The 15,404-nt window shown below is 43.3% G+C and overlaps 3 protein-coding genes across 4 annotated transcripts; 1 reads left to right on the forward strand and 2 right to left on the reverse strand.

Moving 5' to 3' along the window:
* Nucleotides 1-2,082: 2,082 nt before the first annotated feature.
* Nucleotides 2,083-6,085, forward strand: LOC148390485 (netrin-4). 2 transcript variants are annotated; one of them, XM_088389406.1, is made up of 10 exons: nucleotides 2,083-2,101; nucleotides 3,030-3,481; nucleotides 3,555-3,830; nucleotides 4,202-4,328; nucleotides 4,418-4,606; nucleotides 4,674-4,890; nucleotides 4,972-5,099; nucleotides 5,266-5,334; nucleotides 5,416-5,586; nucleotides 5,649-6,085. In XM_088389406.1, the coding sequence occupies exons 2-10, from the start codon at nucleotides 3,164-3,166 to the stop codon at nucleotides 5,783-5,785; spliced, it is 1,632 nt and encodes a 543-aa protein (XP_088245532.1). In that variant the 5' UTR covers nucleotides 2,083-2,101; nucleotides 3,030-3,163; the 3' UTR covers nucleotides 5,786-6,085. The 2 variants fall into 2 exon arrangements, with proteins under 2 accessions (XP_088245532.1, XP_088245531.1); XM_088389405.1 differs by lacking the exon at nucleotides 2,083-2,101 and adding an exon at nucleotides 2,114-2,658.
* Nucleotides 5,928-8,172, reverse strand: chchd4a (coiled-coil-helix-coiled-coil-helix domain containing 4a). The gene is made up of 3 exons (XM_088389409.1): nucleotides 7,951-8,172; nucleotides 7,571-7,669; nucleotides 5,928-7,330 (listed from the first exon to the last, which is right to left on the reverse strand). Exons 1-3 carry the CDS (start codon nucleotides 7,970-7,972, stop codon nucleotides 6,999-7,001), a joined length of 453 nt encoding a protein of 150 aa, XP_088245535.1. The 5' UTR covers nucleotides 7,973-8,172; the 3' UTR covers nucleotides 5,928-6,998.
* Nucleotides 8,173-8,595: 423 nt separating this feature from the next.
* Nucleotides 8,596-12,943, reverse strand: LOC148390487 (protein transport protein Sec61 subunit alpha-like 1). Its single transcript, XM_088389408.1, has 12 exons — nucleotides 12,785-12,943; nucleotides 11,984-12,051; nucleotides 11,837-11,902; nucleotides 11,666-11,744; nucleotides 11,230-11,361; nucleotides 11,039-11,148; nucleotides 10,772-10,925; nucleotides 10,533-10,693; nucleotides 10,210-10,407; nucleotides 9,936-10,127; nucleotides 9,786-9,862; nucleotides 8,596-9,543 (listed from the first exon to the last, which is right to left on the reverse strand). The coding sequence occupies exons 1-12, from the start codon at nucleotides 12,789-12,791 to the stop codon at nucleotides 9,357-9,359; spliced, it is 1,431 nt and encodes a 476-aa protein (XP_088245534.1). The 5' UTR covers nucleotides 12,792-12,943; the 3' UTR covers nucleotides 8,596-9,356.
* Between the last annotated feature and the right edge of the window lie 2,461 nt (nucleotides 12,944-15,404).

The raw sequence follows: 15,404 nt of genomic DNA on the forward strand, positions 1-15,404 counted from the left end.
GGTAGGAAAAAAAGGACGCTATTTGGGGATCACTTGTCTTAAAACAGGAGGTTCTCCACATTCATCCCTCATTTCACCACCGCCTGCAATAAAACATTTCATTTGACTACTTTCACACAAATCTCAGTTTGCAAGTGCCAGGTAAACTTGCACGCGACAACGGTTGTCGTGGAGACGGAATCACGTGACGCCATGTGGGCTGCAGCTCGCAAGCGCGCCGCGCGAGGACTGGAGGGCATGCAAAATAAATAGAACAGCTCCTACTGACCCGTGAGCTCGTGGATCACAACCTACTCCGTTTCCCATGCATGGTCGATCACAGACATCATGCACTGCAGCTCCAGCTCCAGCTCCTGCCCTTGGCCTCTTCAGTCGAAACGCATCAGAGCAGCCAGAGATTGGGTAGCCAAGCACAAGTGAACTTGCAATCTCGTGAGTTGGAAGTCTCACGTGTCCCTTATGAAGGACATGCTGCTTGTTTTGGCAAAAGCTGTGTTGGGTGGGGACCATCTGAAGAGAAGATGCATGGGAAAGTCAGTGATTAAATTACTTCATCACTTTGGTAGTGGTGATCCAAATGACAAGAAGCCTGAGGTGACCTTGTGCTCCATCAGGCCAAATGAAAAAGTCTTTACAATGGAGCCGAAGAGCAATGCCCAAAGATTGGCTTAGCTCAGATGTCATGGATAGTGAAATTCTGTTTCTGGGGTGATTCTCAAAACAATGACCTCATTTAACGACAAGGTGGTTTGACTTCAAACATTCACTTGGCAGTGCTGCAGCTTTCTTTGGAGCCTAAAGCTGCTACAAAGATGACAATGGTGGTAAGCCAACTCTACAAACGTAGCTTGCAGCCCTAATTGTACTATAAATGTAACAGAATAAAAACTAAACAGAGCATTAGAGCTTTAATTAGCCATTTTAACAAGAGAGGAAAGGAATAGCAATCCAAATGTATAATATGTGTTGCCAAGATGAGCTTCTCACAAGGATCAGATCTTGGCAAACAGGACACAATAACATTCCCCACTTACTTACCGTCAGGCTGCACCAACAAGAACCCAAAGCTGAGCCTTTTCCTAGTATTATTAGTGAGGCCTTGTGAAACTCTTTGCACAATTAAGTCAACGTCATGCACAACTGCCACTTAATTCGAATTGCTGCTGCGCCTTTAATCAACCAATAGTTAGAGCGCTTGAAAGGGGTGCCTGCACTGAGCATGGTCAGTGTCAATGGTGTCACTTTTAAAGATGAAAGCCACTGAAATAATGTTAACACACTGGACTCGGCACAGCAGCACATTCAGCTGCCTGCATGCATTCTTGATGGCTTTAGCAGGGAGCTCGTTCTTTGGCTCAGCATTGAAGTTGGCGTCATGAGTTGGCGGGATCACAGATGGACCCTGTGCAGTCCATTAAAGACACCGGTAATGAGTTCAGAAGGACCTTCAATAATCACTACCATGTCCCAGATGAGGGGCACACTTAAACCACAACAAGTGGTCCAGAACTTCAAACAACTGCATTAGATTTTTCCTCTCATTTGTTCAATTTCTATGGAGAACGTGCAAGAAAGAAATAAAGTTTTGCATTCAGCCTAGTGAGAGGATACCCAGTTATGGCAAATCATAATCATAACAACATAACACTGTGCAACCATTATTGACTGAAAGGCTGCGTTGCCTTTTTGCAACCTTCAAGGCCTTTCACGTGAGGTTAGTGAGTGAGGCGAACTTTTTTTGTTTTTTTATTGGACACGGGAAAATCGGAGCAGGTCGTTCGTCTCTAATTATATGGTGATTAACTAAGTATGACAATAGACAGAATAGTTTTCAATTAAAATGTGTATAGAATTCCAGCCAAATGGAAACTCGACGCTTCAGCTCCTTCTCCAGGTTTCATATTGTTTTGATGTCAACCATATTTATGATTATATTATTTTAGCCACTTTAATTTGTCAGATAATTGTGGTTTCTTTTTTATCCTCGTCTCGGGTTTCCCCACATCACGCTTCAAAGGGACGCGTAAATTAGAGTTAGTGCAGATCGAAAACAAGAGAAGCAGATGCAGCTGAGCTCGTTACTTTGGAAAATAACTGGCAGGTAGGAGTAATGCAGAGCAGAATAACACGTCGACATTTTTTTTCCTTCCCCTTCCCACGGTGCGCGCATGTGTGGGGAGACTTTCTTGTGGGTGGTTTGCATGGATAAATAGAGCGCGCGCTGCACTCGAGAGCAACTTTGAACCTGACTGGAGGAAATAACCAATGTTTGCCACTCAACTGCGACATATGTATTCAGTTTGGTTTCTTCCCGTGGAAGGATTTATGACTTCATCCGGACAAAATGGAATTAATTTAATGCTCATACGGGACTTCGGGCAGGATTATAATTGCAATGTCTATTTTTAAATTGGTGTCTGAGGATTTTACCCGTCCAAAATCAGATTAGAAACATACGTTGTCGCTGCTACGTCCAGTTTAAGATGCTATTTTGCGTTCATCGTCATATTGGTGCCGTCCGTATCCTCCAGAAGGTTTTTGGCATGGAGGTTGTAAATAAGTGAAGACGAGACAGAACGTTTAGAATGTTTGGGAAAGGTGAACATCGGCTGCTGTTGCTCATTTGGATGTTTGCGGGTTTGGCGCAAAGTGGAGCAGGTGAGCTCTTGGTTTTATTTACGGGTGGCGCATTTTGTAAAGTGTATAAAAAAGTGAGTCATCAGGCATAACATCTTAACTATCAGAAACACTAACTACATTCTTATTTTTCCCAATGTTAGAAGGCTTTTTCTTCTTTGAATGGAAAGGTTCTTCAGTTACAGGTGACATTTTCACGATACATCTGGTAAAGGTAATGGATGTTATGAAAGGTAGTCCGAGTGTGTATTTGGAGAAAGCCAGGGGTTGTGTGTAACATGAACTAAGAGAGAATCAAATGAATTGTTAAACAATTAAATCTAGCTTTTGTATCTTTGGTGTGCCTTGGTTAATCATAAAGCATCGCAAAACCGCACTGATTTGTGTTTCAGTTTCCAGATGTGCACAGCACGCCTGCGGTCCACCCGTCAGGAACCTGGCCACAGGCAGAGCTCTCATCACCCTCTCAGGGAGCTGCGGGAACACCTCCCGTGACCAAAGCCCTTGTCCCCACCCAGCGAGTCATATGACAGATGATCCTTTCTTGCATCCAAATACCTTTTGGGAATCAAGCGCGGAGGCCAACACGCAGGGGATGCCGGAGGAAATCCGTCTGGACCTGGAAACACACTTCTGCCTGTCCCACGTGGTTTTGTCGTTCCGGTCGCCGCGGCCCGCTGCCATGATGATCGAGCGATCGATTGACTTTGGAAAATCCTGGGATGTTCTGAAGGTCTTTGCAGACAATTGTAGCGTGGAGTTTGGTTTGCCCGATGATTTTAATCGGCCCGGCTCTTTGTGTACATCCCGCTACAGCAGCGCAGCACCCTGCAGCGGTGGGGAGGTAAGAGGTGTCATGATCATCTTTTTCCACACACCGGCAGTCACATTTGAAATCATGAACTGTCTCTTCCGAGGTGATACTACGGATACTCGACCCAAACAACGCAAAACTACTTGACCCCTACAGTCCGGAAGCGCTCACCCGCATGACCCTCACCAATCTGCGTATCAGACTGCTGAAACCTCAGATTTGTCCTCTTCAGTGGAGCTCAAACCAACAAACACAGCCAACGCCCGCTCCTTATGCTGTTTATAATTTGCTGGCCCAAGGGACGTGCCTGTGCCACGGACATGCTGAGCATTGTGAGGCACGACGTAAACGTCAAAACACAAAACTGCATAGTACCATGGTGAGTGTGTTTTTTTTTCTAACTTTTAAGCTAGATGGCAGTGTTAAATAAACATTTGGGCTGTCACTAGCAAATATTTTTAGAATAGATTATTCTATCGATTACTCCACCGATTAATCGAATAACCAGATAAAAAAATATTTTGCACAAAAAATGGATTGTAAAATATTCTTTTCAATATTTTATATTATATTAAATTATTTAGTTGTATTGTTAAGTAATAAAAGATGAACCTTGCAGGTTCCGGTCGCTGCGTGTGTACTTTTATATATATAATATTTTGCACAAACAATGGATTGTAAAATATTTTTTTCAGTATTTTAACCAATTATTTAGTTGTATTGTTACGTAATAAAAGATGAACCTTGCAGGTGTCCGGCCGCTGTGTGTGTACTCACCACACAGCCGGCTTACACTGCGAAAAGTGTGCGCCGCTCTACAACGACCGTCCCTGGAAACCCGCCAACGGGAGCAGCGCCGAGGCAAATCACTGCCAGAGTAAGCGGAAGGTGATACGAAAGTCATCCAACAACTCGTGATCCCCTCATGACAACTCAATGCTCTTTCTCCTCTCCAACTGTCATCAGAATGCGAGTGTCACGACCACGCAGACAGCTGCCACTTCTCCCGGCGAGCGTGGCTCTCCACCGGTGGCCTGAGCGGCGGGGTCTGCGACGGCTGCAGACACAACACATTTGGACGCAGGTGCCAGCGCTGTCGTCATGGCTACCGCCGTCACCCAAACCTGCCTATCAACTCACCACACACTTGTCAACGTGAGTGAGTGTAGCTCAATCATTATTGAGCGAGAGACAGAAAGAGGAAATGTGTTTTGTCTTTCAGGATGCTGGTGTGACCACCAAGGCTCCTTGTCTCCACATTCTGGAGCTGAGGAAACCTGGTGCCACCCTCGCAGCGGGCAGTGCAAATGCAAAACGGGCGTCGGGGGCACAAGCTGTACTCATTGCATGCCCGGCTATTGGGGCTTTGGAAGTGAAGGGTGCAAAGCCTGCTCGTGTCCCAACAGCTGCAATCCCACCAATGGGAAGTGTCTGGACAGGTGAGCGCTCTACACTTTGTTTCTAGTCATTTACAAAATCACCAAGGAGATGACATTCTAATTCCTGCTTGGCTGTTGTAGCCATTCTAATGATCAGCTGTTCAACATACCCATCGGTGGAAAAATCCCTGCGTTGGATTCTCCATTGTTTATGGACGAAGAGGCACAGTGGCCAAAAGAGCAGGCAGTCTCTGTGCTGCACTCCTCAGGTGTGTTCAATTGGAAGTTTTTGTGTCATATGCAAAATCCATGCAGTACCTTCATGATTTGAATAAATAAATACATAAATAAATTGATTAATTAATTAATTAAAAAAATGAAACTGCAGCAGTCATTGTTGCTCTACCAGGTGTCTGTGTGTGTGTGTGCACACAGGTAAATGTAGCTGTAAGGAGAAGAAGCTAAAAAGAGTGTCTGACCTCTGCAAAATTAAACATGACTATGGTAAGAAGATTTGACTTCTAAGCCTCTATTGTGACTAATGTAATCCGAGTACATACCGTGGACTGGTGTCAATCCCGACAGCGATGAAAGCGATTGTGGTGTCAGCTCATGACAAAGGCAGCCATGCAGAAGTGCGGGTCAAAGTGCGCAAGGTCCTACGATCAGGTCTGATGGCTCTGAGCTCGGGAACAGCCAGCATCTTTCCTGTGTCCTGGACCAGCCGTGGATGCACCTGCCCTATCCTAAACCCAGGTAAGTACATGTGCACTTCTAGCACATCACAGAAAAGTTAGAAGTAAATGTTTTGTCCGCAGGTATAGAGTACCTGTTGGCAGGCCCGGAGGAATCTGTCACAGGCCGTTTGCTGGTCACGACGCAGAGTGCGGTGGTCCCCTGGACCCCCAGGTTGGGTCTTCTCGTTACCGAGGGCCTACGACGTGGATGCCCATGATGGCTCCGTTCAGAAAGTCAGTTAAAAAGAATGGGAATGAATAGAGACAAGTTCACCAACACGAAAGCAGTAAAAAAAAAATGCAAGGCTGAGCAAGCAAGGAAGGAGAAGACAAAATTGAAAGAGAGAAAAGAAGTCATAATATTCTTCCATTACCACAATTTTATTCATGACAATGGATGTAAATTTGAGTCACGGTTGTTCAACGCACAGTTACAGAAGGCGACCCTGAATGTATAAATGTCTGGCTTTTAATAAAGTCTCCTTTTGTTTTGACAAAACCTCAAAGGAGAAAAAATCCATTGGCATGATGTAATGTCCCGTCACAAATCACGGTTCCTCGGATGTTTGTGTTTAAAGGGTTCTGCCCAACATTATTGGCATCCATTATCCTCAGCCATTTCTCAACTGACATTTATGTCTGTTCTTACGTCCTTGCCAAAAGGATCCTGGGTCAGTCTCGGAGCGTGGTCCGTGGACGGACAAAAACTAAAATGTAGTGGTTTCAAAAGTTATTGTATACATTATACAAAGACAAAAAAAAAAAAAAAAAAAAATCAAGGCTGCCGATAACGTTAACCAGATCTTTTTTGTTGTTGTTTCAGATGAAAAAAAAAAAACCCTCAAACCAATAATTAATTAATGTAACATTTTCTAGAAATCTGTCAACTGGTGACCTGGCAGCAACTAAGCAAGGGAAATAGTTTTAAATTATCTGATCAAACATTATCACACAAATCACAAAGGGGGCTGGAAATATCAATTTAAATCATTTAGATTGTTTACATTACACAAGGGGAAGAAACAAACTTGTATGTTTGACAAATACAGAATTTGTATTTGCCTATGAATGGCATGTAAGGCAGTATAGAAGCGGTTCTGAGAGCTGTGGTGATTTGTGTTGTAATGCACAGAATGGTAGTCCAATTTACAAGTAAGCTCACTTTGAAAGTTTGGAAATGGAAATGCGCATTGTTTTTTTTCTTCTTTTTTCCACGGGACCTTCCAGGAATGGTTATGCATTTTTACCACCACAATACCATATATATATATATACTTCTATTTCCACTTCAAGTCATTTTCTGGTGCTGCCCATGAAAGCCTCCACAGTAGTGGCAGGCCTTCTTCAGTGGTTCTAATGACTAGAGGGCATCAAGTGCCACACAGTGTTTTGCACACTGAGCTTTAAGAGCCTGTGGATTGAGGGATGATTTTAGCTGGTAGTCTGGCTGTCTGTTGGTGAGTTTAATGGAACAGAGTCAGTTTGTGACGATAAGGCGGTGCCCTCAGTGGAGTCGGAAGCAGAATTTGCCTCCGGCTGGTTGGAACTTTCTTTGTCTTCCTCCTGAGGATAGAGCTCAGGGTACCTCTGCATGCACTCTTGCATGTTACGGAAGTGGTCGATGCACTCGAAGCCCTTCACCTCCTCCTTACTGTAGTGGAAGCAAGAGAAGGCCTCCTTGAATTGAGCGCCGCAAGGTCCGCTGGCCATGCCGCCCAAGCACGGGCAGTTCCAATTGATGGCACCATCAGGCAGAATGAGACCTACAGACACCCAAAACCACAGGAACATCTTAGATGTGAAGCTTATTTAATATCAATGGAGGAGAAGTCACGGTGGGTTGTTTCATGCGTTTCATAAATGTAGGCACATTCAGGATTCCATGAAACTACCAATAAGTGACTGGACTGTTTATGCAAATAAAGATATGTTTACACAGACAGGAAGTGACCCTGTGGTGTAACAGAAAATCTATAGAGTTTCTTACATATAAAATTACGAACCTTGTTCCTCATAAGGATCATGTGGATCTTCTGCAATCAGCTCGGCATTGCTGGGGGCCTCATGGTCCTCCTTGGTCACAAAGATAATGCGATCTTTACCTGAAAACAAACAATGAAGTTAAAGCTACGAGCAGTTGTGTCACGACTAAGGATGCAGATAATAGATTTAACAATTGAACATAACACAGTAGCAATTTTGTCAAATGAAAGCAGGCGTGTACTGTGAACAACAAAACGATAAATCCACTATAAATCCACGAGACGCTTAAGCGAATCAGTAAGACATGTCAGGGGGCAGTAGAAAGTTAGCTTAGCATGGTAGCACCACGGTGACATTGCACAGACACGCGCTCAAATGAATGAACGGTCAACATCTTTACCTTCTTGCCTGCAGTACGACATATCGGCCACTCTTTACGTCCGTCCAACCTCGACCGCTGAGGTGAAAGATAGCCAGCCCGAGACAAAAGACTCCACAAAGGAGAGGATTTCATCTGATAATCGGGTCTGACTGATAGCCTGCGCCGCTGCCACAGCTCTCAACTTCTTGACCTAAACTGCTTGAACGGCGGCGCAGTATGATGACGTCACGTAGGTTGGCCCTCGTTTGGCAGGGAGGGGGTACTTATTAACACGGGTTGACTTATTCTAATAGGGATGCTGTTAGAAATAGTACTCCCTGTAACTTTGCTTGGGGAGGGGTGACCTGTTCAAATTTGCTACACTTGGTGTGCTGCCAGGCCCTGCCAGAGAATAAAAATTAACTTGAGTGTATTGCTCAAGGACTCTTGGACATGAACACCATTTTTTTTTTGGGGGGGGGGGGGGCACGACGTGACATAAGAAAATGCCAACCCGTCAGCCGCCCGTGCCAAAAACCGCTACTGATTTGACTAATTAATGATTCATACTATTACGAATGAATTTATTTGTTGATTACTAGTCGATTTCTTTGTCCTTTAAAACAAGACGATTGCAAAAAACTGACATGAGAAAAACTTTCAATGAAAGCAAAGAATTTCCAATTGTTGGAAAAAAAATATTTTTTAATAACACAATTATGTCCGGTACGTAAGAGTAAAAACCAAAATGAACCCCCCTTTGCATCCATATTAAACCCACCCTCTTACTGACCATTCGGGCAGTTTTGTGCAGTGATTCAGTCTGGGAATTACAGAGCAAGACAGTGCAGACTATCACTACCAGCCAGTGATATAGGACAAACATACCGTGTCCTACATATGACCAGAGTGAATATGAACAGTCCACCATAGAGAAAATAAACATACGTAAAAGTAAATGTTGGCAACTTGCCAAGATAACAGAAAATACATTTTGTTCATACTCTTCACATCCCGCTAATAAATCCCCATGAACACTTAGCATGATTGCTAACATGGCTTTCCTTAACACATCCAAATGCTTGAAATTTATGTCGTAGTGTTCTTAGTGGAAAAACGACCAAGGTGAGTCTAAGACAGCACCACACACTCGTGTGTGTTTCGGGATTCTTCACCTGACAAAGCAGTTGGTGGGCAGGTGAACCCACCGCGGATGGTTGCGGGTGGAAAAAATGGCTAAAGACACTAAAAAGCTCAAAGCAGAGGGAAAACAAAATAATAGCTCTCTTGGCAATGCCAGAGAGACAAAAGGTGTAAAACTATCCCAGATGCAAAATGAACTGATTGTGCAAATTGACCCCCCCCTCCCAAAACAAAAACAATAGGTCAGAACGTAAAATTGTGACACAGTATGGAGGTGCTGTATATCGTCAACTTGGCATTTTCTAAAAGAGCAGTGCTCCCATGCTTCCTACTTCGCTTTGCTCTTTCACAAAGATCTCAAAGTACTGGTAGATGATGGTCACAGCCAAGAGGATTCCTGTGCCGGAACCGATGGCTCCCAGGAAATCAGCCATGACTGATAAGCCTCCTATACAAAGGCCACCAAAGGCAGCAGCAGTGGGAATGTACCTGCAAACGGGAGAAAAAAACAAAACAAATGTAATTGTGGCTCAATTTGCTCACGACAGAGTTAACCCAGGTTTATCGTGAGTGACCACCTGCAAACAACCAAATCAAAACTTATAAGGATAAAAAATTCCGCCTTGGTGCACTTTGCAACTTAAAAAAAAAATCACTGGGAGCACATGGTGTGAATGATGAATCGCAAAAAGAGAAAAAACATTTTGCACGATTCTCAGGCTGATCTTTACCTGTTCAGCTCATGCACCATGGAAGTCTCTCTGTGTCCCCTCATCACCATCTGCTGCTCTTTCAGCTGCTTAGCCACCTGAAGTAAAAGAAGAACATGAAAACAAGTCCTCCATAAAATGTACAGTGGCACATAGGCCCACAAAACATACATCTTTGGCAGAGGATCCTGAAACTTCGATCCAGGTCTTGGAGAAGAAGGCACAAGAGCCAAGCATGAAGACAATGTAGATGACAGCGTGGACCGGGTCATCCAGAACAGAACCGAAGGACTCCGGAGGAGACAGGTAGTAGCACAAGCCACCTACTGGGTAGGCTCGAGCTGGTCCACCAGTTGATGTGTCCTAAGAAATCAAATTTGAGATGGGTCTGCCCCGTCTTGCTGCATACCTTCACGGACGGTCAAAGACATTTTTCCCCACTTACAGACCACGTTCCCAGGAGGTTAACCAAGAAGTTCCCACTGAAGCGCGTGGACAACATTTGGGAGATGACGTAGAGATTGGAGACCAAAGCCGACTGCAGGATGATGGGGATGTTTGAGGTGTAGAACAGTTTGATGGGGTAGGTGTTGTATTGGCCGCGATAGCGTGCTGACTTGATCGGGAGGTCCACCCTGAAGCCCTGATGAGGTCAATGACATATATTTAAAGATAATTATTACTATATACATGAAGTTTCTTTCTGATCTTATCAAGTATCTGGGTTTCTAATCTCACAAGAAGATTAATTTCATTCTTTGTGCCTACCTGGAAGTATATGACCACTGCGAACACGAAGACCGTGGCAATGAGGTTCATGAGGTTGGGCAGGTTTTGTCTGTAGAAGGCTTCTCGCAGGGCGCGGACCTTGTCCGTGCGAGTGGCCAACAGATGAAAGAGGGCGATAATGGCGCCCTCAAATTCAGTGCCTGTCCAAATGAGATGATGACATACATCAACATCCCGTTTGACATCTGGTCAATGCGTGCGGAGAAAAGCGGCCAAACCTCGTCCAGTGTTGACGGTGGTGGGGCTGAAGGCCTTCCAGACAATGGTCTCACAAATGTTAGTGGCGATGAAAAGAGAGATACCAGAGCCCAGACCGTAGCCTTTCTGGAGCAGCTCATCAAGCAAGAGAACTATCAGACCTGCAACAAAGAGCTAAACAAACACAGATGGTCTCAGCAAATGCATAGTGCATGTCAAGCCACAAATTCTCAAAATCTTTCTGTTGTAAGTAGAGTTCAAACAAGAGGATGATTCTTTGTTTTTACCTGGATGATGATGAGTAAGCATATTCCAGCACCCATCTCTGAAGGGTCACCATACATGCCAGTCATGACATATACAATGGCCTGTCCGATGGTGATGATCATTCCAAACACTGCAACGACGTATTGGATTATTTATGACTGCAAATGCATGAAAAGTTTAGTTCGAAAAATAGCTTGTGAAAAAAACATACATTTCTGGGCGCCATTGAAGAGAGCACGGTCCTTGGGGGTGTCTCCCACCTCAATGATCTTGGCGCCGGCAAGCAGCTGCATAATGAGGCCTGACGTGACGATGGGCGAGATGCCCAACTCCATCAGAGTACCTGAACATACAAGTATAGTCAGCACAAGTCGACCCTAACACTGACAACCTTTGACCCACCACGTGATAATGAAAACGCGTCATGACTGATAACAAGTAAAGAAGTTGCTGGTCTTGAATGGATGACAAAGTTTAACAATTTCTATAGTGATTTTTCTCATTAGTGCCGTGGTGAAACTATGCTAGCTGACTTTGACGTGAGAGATGGTGTATAATATGGACTGGTTGCAGAATTATAAGGTAGATGTTTTTACCACGAGTTGACAATGTTTTGACAAGTCAAACCACATATTTAGTTCAAGCACCTCGGTTGGAAGCCAGAATGACTCTCATCCAGTAGAAGGGATCAGCCGAATCCGATGACATGATGCCAAAGAGAGGGATCTATTTTATAGGGGGGAAACATTGTCACAAACAACATAAGAAAAAAAAAACAATATAAAGGCTATGGAAAGCTATAATATGAATAAACTCACCTGGCAGCACACCAGGAAAATGAACAGTGTGATGGCTGTCCATAGTACTTTTTCCCTAAACTGAATCTGTAAATTTCACAACAATTGCAATAATTAATAAAAAAAAAATAATAGATCATACATGCAACATAGGTACGACAAGCTTACCTTTCTTTCTGGTTTCTGAATTTCCGGTAAGACCGCACAGAACGGCTTAATGACCTCCAAAAATTTAACTGCAAAAGAATCGCAATAAAGTTTGTTTAGAACAACCACGGTGACGTCTGTGTTCAATAAGTTTCGATACTACGTGACCTTCTTATGCATGCTACGTCATCACTAAGCCAGCGGTTGCCACACAAACCAAAAGTGAATTGTCTGTTCAGTCATAGATGCGATCGGAATTGCATTTTATTTCAAATTGGTGCTGAAGTAATAAACGATGATTTTGAAACAACAACAAACAAACACCTTGTTTGCTAGTCCTGAACAGCTTACGTGGTAATGTCCAAGCAACACACAACGGAAGTTTGACAGTCATTAAATTTTCTCATTAAATCCCTTTTAGGTTGCCGGTAAGAAAAAAATGTTTTTCGAAGAAATAAGCAAGAAAAACAATCTCACATTAAATACAATTTTAACGTTGCAAGACTTTAGCGTGTGGCTAACTAGCATTCAATAACAAGCATGCGGCAAAATGACTTAAAAACTCTAACGTCAGATAAAACCGACGATGTTATCACGCAGTGTTTTACTTATTAAACATTATAGTGTAGACGCAAGTTAAAAACTTCCCAATTAGCTCTGGCGTAAGCTAGCTCAACTTGCCACCTACTGAGCCCAGGTTAGCCAATTAGCATGCCGACCATCCTCTTTAGATTTGGCACCGCTCACTACAATAACCGCAGCTAATCGTACACTACGAACGACAACCGATATTTTGGGGATATTGCAAGAATCCATACTTACTTCCCATGGTATCCTCGGGTCGACTCCAGCTAAGTTAGTGCTACTAGTTGTCGTGTTGCCTTGAGTCAGTGTGGCTCCATCCAGCAGCTCGTTGAGAAAAGAACGAGCAGTAGAGACACGTCACCACACCAGCCGCTAAACACACGTCACTTCTCCAGCGGCACACACTACTCCGTGGATTAAAAATCGATAGTACAAAACAAAACAAAACAAATTGACAAAAACACTTAAGGCAAGACATATAATTGATGTATACAGGCGAGCGATTTGTTATATTTTGCATATTTGAAATTGGGTTTGTGACGTGGATGTCGCCACATCTCTAGAGGGCGCACTAGTCTAGCACGGGCTGTAAACCCTTCCGCAGTCATGAACACGGTAAGAAGACTTCTGTTGGCTTGCTGTTTTTACATATATTTTTATTTCCGTGTTTGAGTTCAACATTATTATTGATTTATTTTTTATGGTGACATTTTTGGCCGTCAATACAATTTGGCGCTAGAATTAATTTAACTGAGTCCACAGCAGACGAGGGTCAATTACGTCATTAAACCACTAGATGTCACCATTTCCCTGGTCTTTAAAAAAATAGAACTGACATTTGTTTCGTTTGAATCAACAATAAAATGTCATAGGTCATTGTGACCCACTGCACTTTTAACCGTAAAAAGTTACATTCCGACTACGTTCAATTAAATTGAAACATCATAAAAGGAGATTATATGCATTGGATTGAAAAATGCCTCAGGCCCAGAGTCCAGGACGTGCACAGCCACAAATGTGACTCTAAGGAGCGGTGTAGAAAATGCATCACGGTTGCATGCAGTTAAGAGATGTTTGCAGTTGTAGGCTACTCAGGCAATGTATTGTAGTTGCATTTTGCTGCCACTCTACGTCTGTCATCAAAAAGTCTTTTCAACCAAAACAAAACAACGTCCGCAGAGCCAGAGGAGGGATGTCCCAGAGCGTGCTCGTGTGCTCCCAAATAAAGAGACATTTGTTCATACCGTTGCGTAATAACCACAGGCCAGGGTTGTTCGCTGACATGAAGGTGAGGACAAGCACTTCATCACTTGTTCAATACTTGTGGTATTCTCACAACATAGAGCCTCTGTTATTATTATAGAGTACTTGCTTTAAAACATTTGAATTTTTAGACTTTTTAGGATCTTTTTCCAAAATATTTTTTTATACAAACTTTATTTCAGATTACATTACATACATTTTATCAGCCCTATTAAATAAAATGAACACTAAATATTGTTGAACTATTTGTCTCTGTCCTTTCACTGATGCCAATGTTAGGTTTTGTTCTAAATTTAGGTTTTTTTTGTATGTTAAAATGACTTAAGCAATAGCATTCCCTTTATTTATATTCTGTACATACATTACATAATGCATCATAACTCACTGTATGAAATCTCTGACCAGACTTTGGAACGCGCACACCCTGACTGCTGATCTTCACATACATATGTGTAACTCAACACATGTGCAGCCCGCGGAGTGACGCAAATTTGACCAAGGCTGCTATCTTAATATGCAGCGACTCGGCTAATTGGTGTTTCCTATCCCTCTCTCTTTTTATTTTTAGAGGTGACTCAATGCAAAAAGTACATGTGGTGATGTGGAGACCATATGTGTTCAAAAGTCATCAGACGACAAGTCTGGCAGTGAAGCTAAACTAAACTATTTGGTCAGTTTACTTAAACCAACGACATGCTAAAAGCATGTACGAACACACAAAAGGTTACCAATTGGTTCATTCATGCAAACATGCACTACATGGCAACACGTCAAAAGCAAAGAAAATGTCATTTAATTGTCCTGAAATCATATCAGACCAGACTAGAGTCTATTTTCCAGCCAGACCACAGGCCACCATATTAATCCCCAACTAATCCAATTGAAGTCCGGCCGTGGAACAAGAGGAAGAGTATAGCACCCAGCGACCGATTTTACATGCCAGAGTCTTTCGTCATTTGACCTTCAGGCTAAGCTGGAGCAGAAGGGGCAATTGAGAGCTAATCTGTGCCTCAGATAATTCATTATAGGAATTAGGAGGTCAGTGTAAATGAGCCAGGAGGGAGCAAGCGCGTCAGCGTGCGTGCGGGTACGCCGGGAGCCCGAGGCCGTGCACGCAGACGCCTGGCCTAACGTCACTGACTGTCTTATATAAAGCTCTAATTATGACACTACTCTTGATCTGGCGGCGCAAGGTGTGAGCTTTCGCGAAAAGCAGAGCACACACGAATATCCGGGATGAATTTTAGCATTTCTCCCCACCTTCCAATTGAAATCCAAAAGGGACGTTTCTCAGCATACAGCGCATGCTTGCACACTAAGTAGTGTGCCAAACAATGGAACAATTCTCTGATGGCCATGAAGGGACGAGCACATGTTGGACCAAGCTGGCGAAGGAAGGATACTCGTGACCTTCTTGCATGAATGTCCTGGCCTATCTGTTTAATAAAGTATTCCTCGTTTTACTAGTGCGCTGTAGTTTCTTGCTCGCGAATGATGATCATGAATATTAAGCGCACATGTTGTCCCAAAAATCTTTTACACTATTGCCTTCCCTCTTGTCGCCATGGTGATAAATATATATATATATATATAT

Source organism: Syngnathus floridae, chromosome 11 (assembly GCF_059516105.1).
Source record: "Syngnathus floridae isolate MCC-2025c chromosome 11, RoL_Sflo_1.0, whole genome shotgun sequence".
Classification (NCBI taxonomy): Eukaryota; Metazoa; Chordata; class Actinopteri; order Syngnathiformes; family Syngnathidae; genus Syngnathus; species Syngnathus floridae.

Coding starts and splice junctions, on each gene's coding strand:
- LOC148390487 (XM_088389408.1), bottom strand. Junction 11,149..11,229: donor CTTCAATGGCGCCCAGAAAT/GTATGTTTTTTT, acceptor ACGTCGTTGCAG/TGTTTGGAATGATCATCACC. Junction 10,128..10,209: donor ACCTCCTGGGAACGTGGTCT/GTAAGTGGGGAA, acceptor TTGATTTCTTAG/GACACATCAACTGGTGGACC.
- chchd4a (XM_088389409.1), bottom strand. CDS start 7,972: ATGTCGTACTGCAGGCAAGAAG. Junction 7,670..7,950: donor GTCGTACTGCAGGCAAGAAG/GTAAAGATGTTG, acceptor GTTTGTTTTCAG/GTAAAGATCGCATTATCTTT. Junction 7,331..7,570: donor TGATCCTTATGAGGAACAAG/GTTCGTAATTTT, acceptor GGGTGTCTGTAG/GTCTCATTCTGCCTGATGGT.
- LOC148390485 (XM_088389405.1), top strand. CDS start 2,586: ATGTTTGGGAAAGGTGAACATCGGCTGCTGTTGCTCATTTGGATGTTT. Junction 3,831..4,201: donor CAAAACTGCATAGTACCATG/GTGAGTGTGTTT, acceptor TGAACCTTGCAG/GTGTCCGGCCGCTGTGTGTG. Junction 5,335..5,415: donor CAAAATTAAACATGACTATG/GTAAGAAGATTT, acceptor CAATCCCGACAG/CGATGAAAGCGATTGTGGTG.